Raw genomic sequence first — 14,380 nt, 5'->3', positions numbered from 1 at the left:
TCTTGTCTTCTGCACACTTCGTGAATTGCAGATTCTGTGCCTCCAGCCGTCGTGCAGATCTCCTCTCGTTTTTTGCAAAGCAATGCCCCAACCCTCAGCTAATGGAAAACCCCAACATGGCTATACAGCCTGACTTTACCACAGAGGAGTATCAGGAAGCCCATTTGCAACTCATTAATGATGCAGTAGACAACCAACAAGCCACAAATATTCTAGCTACCCTATGGGTTCTAAACAACAACAGGGAAAAACTTAAATGGCAAACATGCAAGGAACTATGATGCTGCATCTGTAACATTAAACAAACAAAAATAAAACAGCTGAATGCATGACTTTTGCAGCACTGCTCCTGTGTGACTTTTTATACTACCCCTGCATAATTTTTAACACAGCCACCTTGTACCACTTTGCACTAGCTAGGAGGGCAGATAAAATAGATAAATGTAGGCAGGATGTGAACACAGTTTGTTGGCACCCTCCCCAGTCATCCCACCCAATCCACAAGGCTGTGATGCCCCACAGGGCCCACTTGAACACTTGACCCCCTCCCCCGCCCCTCCCACCTGGTGGCAGGATTGCTCCTTCAGGAAATTCCCATGGCATTGCCACCTGGAAATTCATGTGACTGCACTCTGCGCCACAAGTCATCACTGGCCTAGCAAATTTGGGCCCATTTCTTGGCAAAATACCCATTATTACATGGGTTATGTACAGTAGCATTGAAACGAGACCCTGACTCACTTGCAAGAAATGGGCCCAAATTTGCTAGGCCAGTGATGACTTGTGGTGCAGAGTGCAGTCACATGAATTTGCAGGTGGCAATGCTGTGGGAATTTCCCGAAGGAGCAATCCTGCCACCAGGTGGGAGGGGTGGGGGAGGGGGTCAAGCATTCGAGTGGGCCCTGTGGGGCATCACAGCCTCATGGATTGGGTGGGATGACTGGGGAGGGTGCTGATGAACTGTGTTCACATCCTGCCTACATTTATCTATTTTATCTGCCCTCCTAGCTAGTGCAAAGTGGTACAAGGTGGCTGTGTTAAAAATTATGCAGGGGTAGTATAAAAAGTTGTGCAGGAGCAGTGCTGCAAAAGTCATGCATTCAGCTGTTTTATTTTTGTTTGTTTAATGTTACAGATGCAGCATCATAAGGAACAAGAAGCTCAAAGAGCTCAAGATGAAGTGGAACAAGCTGAAGGAGAACTTGCCAAGCAACAATGCTGCAGACTTGAAGAAGTGGAGACAGCATGAGCAGAAGAATGGAAAAAGAATAAGACCAAGCATGCTCTGATATGCAAAGTAGGAGTCCCCTTGGGTTCTGTCAACATTCCCTCTCCATATGCAGCATGCAAACTCAAGAAGGGCAAATACTGCAAGCTTTACTTCTTCACCAATATTGGCCTAGCAGAAGCAGAAACTTTCAACCCCTCAATAGATGATGAAGCTTTGACCCTACTCAAAGTGGACAATGGCCAGCACATATGGGTGCCAGCATCAACCACCAGAGATAAGTTGTCTGTTATAAAGGATGAAGACCTAACTTGGGAGCAGTTTGGAGAAGCATCCATGTGCCTGATAAGCATGATGAAAGAACATGATTGGGAGGAAGAGAGAGTAGACATGCACATAGATTTTTGGATGGCCATCAAAGCTCATCTCTGGCAGTGTTCACTGCACATGCATCTGAAGAGAGTGCTACTCCTCTACCAGAGCCAGCAGAGACAGAGATGGCATCATGCCCTATTGACTCTTAATACCTGGTCACTATTGGAATTGAACCAAGACCTACTGAATGATGTGCATGAAGAAATATTGGACAGAGAACATTCCCAGGAGCTTGAGAATCTCAGGAAGGTGCAAAATACATGCTCACCCAATGACACTCTGACTAACCTCACCTTTCTGCTTTCCACTTTCTGCTCCCCCCCCTCCCCTTCTTTCTCTGGCTTCATGACCCATACACACTAACCCCCCAGCATAACATCCATTGATCAATCACTGGTTTCTACAACCCCCCTCTCATAACCAGCATCACATCTGCTGATCATAAAAACTCCTTCCCCAGCATCATGTCCACTGATCAAAAATTTTACCTACCACATTTCCATAAACTATATACTACTGGCTGGTGATTGTCAACCAAAACCTACCCCCCCTTCTCTTAATCATTGTCATCCACAGGTCAACAAGCACTACTTAGCCATGGTGGCACACCCTGTGCCATCTCATAATCACATGAGGACCCCAAGCAACCAAAAGTGCCCTACATCATTCAGAGAACACTCCCACTTGGACTATCTGGACCACAAGCACCAAAGGTCCTTTCACAACAACACATCCTCTGATTATCAACCCCACAATGGGCCACTTCCAGTGTGTGCCATCTGCCTCAGAAGGCAATGCCATCTCATCATTGAGTGCAGGACCACCTCCACCTGGGACAAAAAGCACCCCACCTTTGCAGAACAAATTCACAAGGCACTTTTCTCCAGGGACAAGGGAAGGCACATCTGCACCAAGTGGCAATGTGAAGAAGGTTGCACTGAGTGCCATGACACCAAGCATCTATGCTCTGGGTGTGGTGCAACAACACATGGTGCCCAGAGATGCCCTTGTGCACAAAAGGCTGCACCCAATGACACCTTATAATGTAGAGGCTTGGGAATGAGAGCTCAGCAAGTTTAGTTTAAACCATCACTTCAGTAAGATCCCAGAGGGCCTTCACCAGGGATTCTGTATAAACTTTCCATCAATTGCACATGTACAATCTCCCCCTAACAGAGATTCTGTTCTCACTTATGTCAAAGAACTCTGTAAGACAATAACTAAAGAAATTGAAAAAGGCTGCTACATTGGCCCCCTCACACTAGATGCCATCACTGAGCTAATAGGACCCTTTCAGTTGTCCCCACTATCAATTATACCCAAACCAGACCACCCTGGAAAATACTGCCTCATACAAAACTTCTCATTCCCCCATTCCCTGAACAAACAAACCCCCAATCCTTCAATCAACTCCTACACTGATGCACATGATTTCCCAACAACATGGGGAACATTCGCCATCATATACCTATTACTCACATGCCTACCACCAGGATCTGAATTAGTGACTGGAGACATTGCTGAAGCCTATTGCACAATCCCCTTGCACCCTTCGCAATGGCCAGTGAATGTAATAAGGATATCAGACACCCATGGATGCATGGACACCTGTCTAGCCTTCAGAGCATCACCATCATCAAGTATTTATGGTAACATGGCTGATGCTGGTACAGAAATCATGAGACATCACAGCATTGGACCCATGGACAAATGGGTGGATGATCATATCTTTGTGTGCATCAAGTGTGAATACCTCACAGCCTACAACAAGCTAAGGAAAGTATGGCAATCCAAAATCACCTCACCAGAACCCCAGCAGTTAGGGGCTAGGATTCTATTCTCGGGCAGAACCCAAGACAATGACATAACTGAAGAACTCAATGAAAACTGTTCACAGCCAATTCAAGATCTGTCAAGAGGATCACTGAGATCCACTCACAACATGTCCTTCTTGTACAGCTTCAAAGACATAGATGCACTATCAAAATACCTTGGGATCCCTTGGGAGAAATTGAAAGATCAACCCTTTAGCCACTCCACAACATACATAGGTTTTCTGTGGGATCTCAAAGACTACCATGTCTCACTAAGCCCAACAAAAACAACAAAGTACCTGAAGGTGATCCATGCATGGCACAAAAGGCCAACCCACATTCTACAGGATGTTAAAGAACTATATGACAAATTACTTCATGCCTGCACAGCCTTGCCACATGGCAGAGCATACCTAATGGGCCTCAAGGCCATGCTAAAAACAAGTGCTGCAAAGCCACTTATGCCCCATCAGGCAGACAAAAGAGTAGCCAACAACATCAATTGGTGGACAGACCAGCTACAATCTGGCAATGTCCAATGCTCCATCTCCCTGCCCAATAAGCTTGTCAACATACTAGCCTTCTCTCATGCTAGCTCTAAAATTGGCATTGGAATCAAGATTGGTGAACACTGGCATGCATGGAGACTCATCCCAGGCTGGGAAAGTAGTCAAGATGGCACCAGAGACATTGGATGGGCTGAAGCTGTCACCTTCAAATTTCTGGTCTATGAATTGATCATGTCATTGCAGACAACAGCTCAATCACCATGTTCAGAGATAACACTGGCAGTCATTGAAGGCTGGTGAAATGGTCACCATTGCAATACCCAAGTCAATGAAGTTTTCAAATGAGTTCACTCATTCATTGCTGGGTCCCCTCACATTAATCAAATACACACAAAATATGTCCCAAGTGGTGCCAACCCAGCAGACCCCTTATCAAGGGGAATCTATGGACATCCAAACCTTCTCCTCCCTCCAATCCCTATCCCCATACAAATCTGACCCTTCATCATCAATGCAGCTGCCCCCCCCCAACACTACTGAGCTACAGCTTAGGAGAGAAGGAGCATACCCTTCCCCAGCAGCCAAAATCATTGACCATGCTTGAATCACTCTCGAAATGAAGGAATGAAGGCAAGCTACAGCCACACACAAGTATAGTATCATCCAACAATCCCTCCTTGATAACTAAACCAGAAGTTCAGCAACATTTTGATGCTCCACTCAAGACACCTAACCACTATCTATCATCCACAGCCCCTCCCTGCCCTTACCACCCTGGCCTAACCCCATGCCCCTCACCCCTACACCCACACTGCCTAGCCAAAGAACATCTACAGCTATGGCAACCATCTCCCACTCAATCGAGAGTCACACACATCCCAGAGGAAGAAGGCACTCACACCATAACAGATCAACAAGTCAATCGCATCCTTGAAGTAATTGGAGCATCATGGGCAGAGAAAACCAAAGAAACTTACAGTGCAGGATTACTCACCTACCATGTATTTTGTGACACCCATGGAATATCAGAGGCCCAGAGGGCCCCCATCACAGCCAACACCCTGCTCACTTTCCTCTCCAGCTGTGCAGGATCCTATTCAGGTTCAGCACTGTCAAATTTCATGGTTGGCCTGTGAGCCTGGCACCTCCTGCACAGGCTACCCTGGAACATTAACCTGGACAAGCTCTGTGCTATACTAGAAGGAGCTTCACACTTAGCCCCCACCTTGTCCAGATGAGCCCTCCATGAACCTTTCCATGTGAACACTCTAGAGCTGTTCCACTCCTTAATGGATCCAGAAAGCCCAAAAGACACAGCAATATGTTATGCTTCCATCAGGGGTCTTTCCTTTTTCATCTCCTTGTGGTCACATGCATCACGTGCCTTGTTGCATTGCTTGTAGTTGTTGCCATCCTAGGGGCTTGCATGATAGAAGGACCCATTGGGTCTCTCACTGTCATGGTATTTCCAATACCAATTGAGACCATGCTTCCCTTTTGATCTGGTATTCCACCACCCTCTCTGATGGATGACATGTTCCTTTCTTGCCCAGTGACTCATTTCTGACTCCTTTATGTTGCTTATATGTTGTACTGTAGCTCCAGTGTCTGGCTCCTCACTGTGCATTGATTGCGCAGCTGGTATAGCCTTCATTCCCCCTTGATTCCTTTGCCACTTGACACCATATGACTCCTCTTCATTTATTTATTTGACTGATTGTTCTGTTGAGTACTGCAGGTACACGTCATGACTGGTATAGTACTTGTACTTAGGGGTATATAGTCCTGTGTATTGTACCTTGTATCCTCAGTTTTTTGATAGCTTGCAACTCAGCTAACTTCCTTCTCTTTTGTCCTTGTTCCCTCCTCCATGTGACCACCTTAACGGATCACCAGAAGGACAGAACCTTTGATGGACCTCAGAGATAACTGAGCCATAGGGGTTACAACATGTTTGGCCTGTAGATTCCCCCTCATGTGCTTTGTGCCTATTCCATTTGAAGAAGTCACTGTGCTCAGGCATAACAAAATCGAAAAACTCCATGCAGCTTTCAGGACTCATTGACCTCTTTGCAAAAAGTCCACTTGTCCCTGGTTACTGAACTTCAACAAACCAATTTTCCTCAAATACTAGGCTTGTTGCTCTCCCTACATGTAAAGACTGACTTGCCTTTGTCCCACTTTTTGAATAAATCGAGGAGCATCCCTCTATCCTCAACTCGAGTCCACTGCTCTATGGGCAGCCATTAGGCTTTAATAGATTGCCTCCCTAGAGCCAACACTCATGTTCCCCTATGCTGACAGGTTTCTCTCAAGAAATAACTCCTCCCTCAGCCTTTGTTGTCACTATCCATAAAAGTGTCTAACCCACAGAAGTTGAGACCTCCAGTCCCTCCTTGAACTAATCCCCTTGGACTTGGAAGGAATCCCCCCTTACTGCCAATACCTCTTGGATGACTCGGTCCTTTGGCTACTGCCACCAACCCACGGTTATCTTATCCATCCCAGTTTAGGGATTTGGAAGTCGTGCTTAGTTCAGAAGAAGAAGATGGTCAGCAATCTGAGACTTCCTTCAGATCAGTCCTCAAAGAAGAACAAGAAGCATGCAAATCACCAGAGATGTCCATGACAATCAGACATGGAGATTCGGTTCCTGAAATGCCTCTGAGGACTTTCTTGGAAGAGGAACTAAGACAGAAGCTGGAAGAACAAAGAATCACTATGGTGGAGGAGCTCTGCCAGGCTATGCACGCAACTACAAGTGACCCATTCCCAGCTGGTATGCCTATGGATTCAGCCCTACATGATTGGTATTGTTGAAGTTTTGGAAAGGTAATTCCCCCAGAGGTCCCCATTGGAGGGTCCAGCAAGGGTAAGGCCCCAGCTGATGATGATGACACGTATGAAAGCCACCCACCCAATGGAGGCCAGGAGTTTAATGTTGGGCATCCCAGAGAATACGATGGAAGCCACAATGGGCTTCAAACCTGGATTACGCAGGTCGAAGGATACTTGAACCTGAACAAGCATGTCTACAATTTGGAGTCTCTCAAGATTTTGTTCATGCTTACTTACATGACCAAGGGCAGAACCGTGTTGTTTGCCAAGAACTATCAAAACAAACACAAGATGCTCGACAGTACCATTTATTACACTGACACCTTTCAAAGGTTTGTTGAAAGACTGAAGGCAACCTTCGAGTTGGGTGATCAAACTGCCCTTGCCATCTTACAGCTCTTGGACATCCAACAAGGGAAATGAGAACTTGAAGCCTACATTGCTGAATTTACCGGGCTTGTTAACAAGGCTCAACTTAAAGAAGAATTGTGTGAAGCAGGGATCTTCTTCGGGAAAGGATTGCAAAAGGAGTATCAAGACTGGGTTCTTAATTCTGGGCATGCCCCCTCCACAGTCGTTGAGTGGATTCAGTGTGTGGGAGAAGCCTGAACTGCAATCACTACAAAGCACATCCTAGAAGGGAAGGAATCTTGGTATGAACAGAAATTCATTCATTACTGTGGAGGTTCCTGAGATCCTGATGCGATGGACATCAATAAATGAAAAAGAAGTGTTAGACATTCTGGATTGGAAATTAAGTGCTTCAATTGTGGAGCCGAAGGTCACATCAAGCATGACTGTAAAATCAAGGTGAAAACTCAACTGTCCAACATCCACATTGTCCTTTCAGAAAACAGAACAAAGACTGCCTATGTCAGGAACTGTGAGGCAAATGTGGAAGAATGAGAGATGTTGGGTTTTTAAAGGGGACTGATGAAACTCCTGCATCAGTTGGTCCTGTTGCTATTTTGTCCACTAAATGTACTTCTATAGATGACAAATCAAGTATGCAAATTTGTTCCCCTCTCAGACTTGTCATGTTGCCAGACTACAACACAGGAATATGGGCCTGTATCAACTCAGGTGCAGAAGTCTCCCTCATTTCGGAAAGAATGGTCCAGAAACTCAGAATTCCAACTTATCAGGTCAAGAGCAAGTTCAAGACCACTTCTTTTACTGGAAAAGATGTAGAATGGGTAACCTGAAAAGTCACCCTGAAAATGGAGATCAAAGGGCACACAATATGAGTCAGGTGTTATGTAGGGCCCCTCATCAGAAAAGAACATGTCCTTCTCAGGATGCCATTCCTCAAGGAGTTCAAGCCAAGAATGAACTGGGAAACCAGCAAAATTACATGCTGGGATGATGGGTATGTGTATCCTGAAGGATCTGGTTATTTTGTAAAACAGGCAGTGTCTTCGGACATGGGCAGTATGAAGGAATCTTCTGGTCTGTCCCTGGAAGTGATAAAACAAGGCTTGGGTGAAAACCCTGAGGTGATAATTAACAAAACCACTTTGTCCACAGAACTTGAGGCTGCCTTGGCAGGCAGAAAGGAGGAAGTCAAGCTTCCCAAAATCTATCAAGAATTTGCCAAGGTGTTTGCAGAAGACAACATCCCGCTCCTGGCACATTGGCCAGGGTTAGATCATGAGATTAGACTCCATGAAGACTTCAAACCAAAGAAAGCAGCAGTATACCCCATGTCTCCTGATGAGCTTAAAGTTCTAGATGAGTTCCTGGATGAAAATCTTAAATGCAAGAAGATTCAACCATTGCCCTCGCCACAAGTGGCTCTGGTGTTTTTTGTTGCAAAGAAAGATGGAAAGAAGTGGCTAATTCAAGACCACTGCTACCTAAACTCATTTACTGTCTCTGACACACACCCTCTGCCAAATGCTCAGGCATTATTTGATGAGCATGTCAAATCCAAATATTATGCCAAGTTCAACATTTGATGGGGTTTTACTAACCTATGGGTGAAAGAAGGAGATGAGTGGAAAGGAGCATTTATCACGCCTAGAGGACTGTTTGAGCCCACAGTAATGTTCTTTGGCCAATGCAACTCACCCCCATCTTTCCAGCAGTACATGGATAAAACCTTTGAATCACAAAGAGGAAAACAGGTAGGGTATATGGATGATGTAGCAATCCATGCCAAAACCAAGGAAGAACTTCGGGCCCATGTTCATGAGTTCCTGGAGATCTGTGAAAAGGAAGGGTTATGCCTCAAGATTAGCAAATGTGTCTTTGAAGTGCAAGAAATCAAATTCCTTGGAATGATTATAGGAAAGGGACATATGGAGACTTTGCTGACAAAGACCGATGCCATCAGTACTTGGGAAGCCCCTGACAATCTTACAGGACTTTGCCAATTCCTCAGATTCTGTAACTTCTACCACAAGTTTATCCCTTCCTTCTCAAGTGTCTCCAGACCCCTTCATGACCTTACCAAGAAAGGGGTTTCCTACCAGTGGACTCTGGAATGCAATGCTGCATTCAAAAAGTTAAAATCTTTGTTATGCTCCTCTCCAGTCCTCACTATTCCTGACTTCTCTAAACCCTTCGCACTCTTTACAGATGCTTCGAAGCTCGGAACTGGTGCAGTACTCACACAAAAAGGGGCTGATGATGAATGGCACCCTTGTTCCTACCTCTCGCAGTCCCTGGTTGGAGCTGAACAGTGCTATCAGGTCTATGACCTTGAGATGCTTGCTGTCATCCATGCGCTCAAGGCCTTCTGCCCATACCTCCTCTCACCAGTCAAACCTACTGTGGTCTTTATGGACCACAAGAACTTGGAATACTATCATGAGCCACAGCAACTCACACCTTGGCAGGCCCATTGGGCTGCTACTATTCAGTCTTACCCAATCCAGTTCTCCTGGCAGGCTGGTCACCTACAGGTTCTGGCTGACACTATTTCTCAAAAGGACACTCTGGAGGAGCCTGCCCCCATGGCCACAGTCCTTCCCCCAGACCTCTGGCTTTCAGAGGGGGTGGATCCCCAAATTTGCCTTGTTTCACCTTCATTCTTGATAACAAAAATACAAAAACAACTAAAAGTTAACCATCTCTGCCACATAGGACAACTACCCACTCAGATACAGTGTTCTAAGTCTAACTCCAAGCCATATTCCCACCTACTTGAGGAAAAACCAAAGGGGAATCAGCTACCCAATGCTCACCCTTTGAGGAATATCAATAAAGGAGTGTGTGGAGTGTATGCCATATCTGCAGATCTGTATGAGCACATCAAGAACAATCCACCAAAAGACTCTACAGTTCTGGAACCCAAGGATAACATCATGGTTGCAGAGGATGGGACAAAATGATTCAGAACAACCAGGCTGTACATCCCTCCTGAACACTGCCGACACTGCATGCGGTTGTATCACAATCATGAATCAGCCAGACACCTGGGACAGAAAGTGATGTTCACAAAGATGTGGAAGGAAGTGTGGTGGGAAGGTATGAGTAAGGACATACAAGCTTATGTGGCAGGATGCCCTGCATGTCAAACCACCAAGGTCATGACTCACCCACCTACCCCACTGGCTATCCCCCACAATACCCTGAAGACAGCTTTCCCATTCCAGCAAATCTCGATGGATCTCACCACTGACCTCCTGGTTTCCAGAGAATACAAATACAACTCTATTCTCATGGTTGTTGATCAGGGGCTGACAAAAGCTGCCCTGTTTGTTCCATGTCATAAAACAATTGACTCTGTCAGCATCACCTGGCTCTTCCATCAGTTCATTTATTCTCAGTTCAGGGTTCCCGAATCAGTGATTTCTGAATGAGGTCCACAGTTCACTTCTTCATTTACTAAAGCACTCTATAAGGCTATCGGAGTGACCCCTGAACTCTCCACTGGGTATCATCCCCAGACGAATGGAGAAAGTGAAAGGGTCAACCAAGAAGTGGAAGGGTACCTTCAGTTGTACTGCATGGAAGCACCAAACTCCTGGGCAGCCAAGCTCCCATCTGCTGAGTTCACTCATAACTCCCATATACACTCAGTCCATAAACAAACCCTGTTCTCACTCCTTCTAGGCTATGACCCATCCCCCTACCCTGAAGTACAGACAACTGCAGTTCCCTCAGTTGATGAAAGACTAGAATGGCTGGCATCAAATCAAGATGTCACTATCCTTGCACACAAAAAGGCACAGGACTTGATGTGTTTGCAATCCAAAGGGTCTTATGTGCCACCCAAGGTGGGAGATCAAGTTCTCCTGGATACCAGGCACCTTCAGATCAAGAACCAGTGTGATAAGATTGCACCCAGATGTCTCAGGCCATTCAGGGTGACTCAAGAGGTATCCCCTGTCACCTTCCAGTTGGAACTACCACCGACTTGGAAGGTACACCCTGTGTTCCATGCATCAAAAATATACCCTTATCAAGAAAATGATACATATGGAAGAGCACTGCCTGCACTGCCCCCAGAACTCATAGATGATGAGATTGAGTGTGAGGTCAAGTCAATAATCAATCACAAGATGGATGGGTGCAGAGGTAAACAAAAGTATTTGGTTAAATGGAAAGGATTCCCACATTTGTCCAACACCTGGGAACCAGAGGAGCATATAAAGGACCATGCTTCAGAGGCCCTCTCCCAGTACAAACTCACTCGCCATCTTCGAAATTAATGGACTCCCCTCACTTGGTAAACACAGAAAATGACTATACCAACCTCTCTGCAACAGAATCCCTTTATGACCCTGACAATGTCTTCATACCCCCCATCACTGTCTATGCCCCAACCTCACCTCCAACAACCACCTCCAGCTTTCCTGACTTGTACCCCTTGTCCCCAGTCTCGCAACCTCATGCGACATCTCCCCCTCTTGCCCACCCTCTCAGACTGTGTCCACACACAGGTCTCTCAGTCAGACAGGTCCCCATCCCCAAGGCCAGAGTCCCTCCAACAGGGGATGGTAACCAGCAGGGAAAGGGAAAGGGTAAAGTGCAAGCTGAGGATGACTCCAATCACCAAACAGCCAGAACCACACCCCCTGATGCTCCCAAACCTCCCAACTTTCACACTGCCTTCACCACCTACCCCGACAGCAGGCAGCACACAGCCCTTGACCTCCTTGCCTCAGCAGCCCTTGCCAGGGATGATGAGCAGTGACTACCAATCACAGCAAGTGACTACCTGGATGTTGTTGGGGTGCTTGACATCTTCCACGACAGGGACCACATTGATGGGTGTTCACCAGAACAGGTTAAATATTTTGGGCTGCTGTCTGAAATCTACAGAGTGACAGACATGATCAACTCCACTGTCTTGAAGATACACACCCGAAAGCTGTCTGGAACTGCACCCCTGTCTGAGGTCATCATGATCAACATGCTCGAGCAAGGCTCTTCAGAACTTTTAGAAGCCATCACAGGTGGTGCCTATCACCACCTTCTTCATCAACAGATCAGAGAGTTTCTGGTACCACCCACTTCTCATCTTCTTGATCGCATTCACCCAAAGCAAGAGGAACCATCAGCTTCTCATGGAGAAGAAGAAGAAAGGAAGGCAGAACAGGAAAAGATGGATCAGTGGAAGGTGCTGGAGCTGTCATATGTTGGCTCAGGAGACTTGTTTAAAGAGGTCAGTGCTTGCTTGGGAACTGGGACTCACAATTCCACCTGGGAGGTATTACTACTGGATGCATCATGGGTCAGACTCCACAAAAACTATCATAATGCCATCCACTCCACTGACCCTCTCCCTTCAGCTCCCTTTGTCCCTGTCCCTCTCGACCAGCTTCGCTTTTACCTCAGAGGACAGTCCCCTGTCCCTGCTGACCATGTCCTTCATCAACATGCTGTGAGTCAAAGTGAGGTTCAGTGGTGAAAACCAACCAAAACCAACACAAAAGACAATGAAAGCGAGTGGTGGTGTGCCTATGCAGTACCTAGATGGTAGAACCTGTTCTTTGGGAGGGTTTTTGCAAGCTACAACACTCAAAGATGAGTGCTGAGGGTTGGGGGTGCTCCTGATGAAGAGGGAGCAAGAATGTGATAGAGAGCGATAGGGTAGACTGCTGTCAGCCTACAGAAGGATGGATGGTGACTTAATTCAATGTCCTAAGCTGTACTGAGCTCAGGGAGGGCTTGGAGCGAAGTATATGGATGATAGATGATGATAAGTGAAGTAGATGATAGCTAGACCCTTAATAAAGTCTCAACTATCAAAGCTGATGAATGATTTACTGAGAGATGATAAATTGCGAGCAAGAGGGGCTCTCTGATGTCTTCTTCTTTTTTTTGCTACCTAAGTACAGTGACTTATATACAGTACAGGGGCATTGCCTATGGAAAACAAGGTGCAAACACTTGGTAAGTGATTGGTAACTGATGAGTAAGGAATGTAAGCGATGGGTAATTGTCTTGGAAAGCATTGGTAAGCATTGGTAAGGATAAGTAAGCCAAAAAGCGAAGAACCAGTAAGCAAAGTCAAAAGATTGGTAAGTATTGGCAATAGGTGAGTCAAAGACAGTCAGAATGTCACAGTATGAGTCAAGCAATGTCAGGAACTGGGAAAGTGCACTGGAATCACATTAGGGGGAGGCTGTGCATGTCACATCTTGAAGAGATCACTTCTAGGCCAAAGTGGGATGACAGAGAGGCAGCACTGATCTGATGCCGATATAGTACATCCAAAAGTGGACAGGGTGAGTCAGATGTCAACAGGGGTCAAGCTTTGGGGGTCTGTGGGGTGACAGGAGCATAGGGGATCGCAACTTTCCCCCCCAAACCATCCTCTCAGTGAAGCAAATAAAAACTTCATGAATGAGGCTCTGTTGGAAGAGAGGATGAAGGGGGAGCATCTTCTGCTGTATCTTGCAACAAGGAGGCAAGATGTGCATCATACTCATCATGGATGCAATCAGGGAGAGTGGAGAACAGTAGATTATACTGTAGCTGTCGCAATTTTGGAAGAATGATGGACGAGACTGGTATGAAGACATTGCAGGGGGCAGGGAGGAAGGATCCATATGCTTCTTGGACTGGAGAGACTGAAACGACCACATAAGACCTTTCCAAGCGAATGACAGACCTGAGGCGACCAAAGAACGTCCTCCTGGAGGTCATACTGACAAAAAGAACATGCTGTCCAAGCTGGATGGGCTGAGAGGGGGCAGATGAGGGTGGGATGTACCAGGACACTTCAGGATGGAAGCTGGTAGGAACTCCTGGTAGATATATGTGGCCATGGTCCCTAGCAAAGGGGACAAGTGAAATGACTGATGTGGAGGCAGCCATATCAGAAGAATTAGTGAAATGAGTGTCTTTTGGAGGGAGTGCTGTAGAAAGGTGTGGAGTGTGCAAATCCTTTCCAATCCTGGGAGGTAGGATCGCATGGCTGAGCACTACAAGCAAGTGTGGGAATGGTTTTTGTGTCTGCAGAATTGGTGGAGATACATTGAAAACCAGAATGCCGTACACAGGTGCTTAAGAATTTTATTGGCACTTAACCTGCCTCCTCCTTTTTCTTTGGCATTGACAACTTGTTCTTGTGTGAGGGATGACTGCTGACATTGCTGGCTGTCCTTCTTCGCATGAGGGCTATGGTCTTCACCTCCATTCATCAGCTACATCCATGTCCA

At 46.2% G+C, this 14,380-nt stretch overlaps 1 protein-coding gene across 1 annotated transcript; it reads left to right on the top strand.

The window, feature by feature from the left end:
- Window positions 1-116: 116 nt before the first annotated feature.
- On the top strand, window positions 117-1,752 carry F5J12DRAFT_905067 (uncharacterized protein; the record flags this gene model as incomplete). The annotated part of the gene is made up of 3 exons (XM_051748614.1): window positions 117-227; window positions 1,268-1,612; window positions 1,690-1,752. 3 exons carry the CDS (start codon window positions 117-119, stop codon window positions 1,750-1,752), a joined length of 519 nt encoding a protein of 172 aa, XP_051601121.1.
- Between the last annotated feature and the right edge of the window lie 12,628 nt (window positions 1,753-14,380).

This window comes from Pisolithus orientalis (assembly GCF_024613125.1).
Source record: "Pisolithus orientalis strain OTSU chromosome Unknown F5J12scaffold_10, whole genome shotgun sequence".
NCBI classification, from domain to species: Eukaryota; Fungi; Basidiomycota; class Agaricomycetes; order Boletales; family Pisolithaceae; genus Pisolithus; species Pisolithus orientalis.
This window is presented reverse-complemented; position numbering and strand designations above follow the sequence as displayed.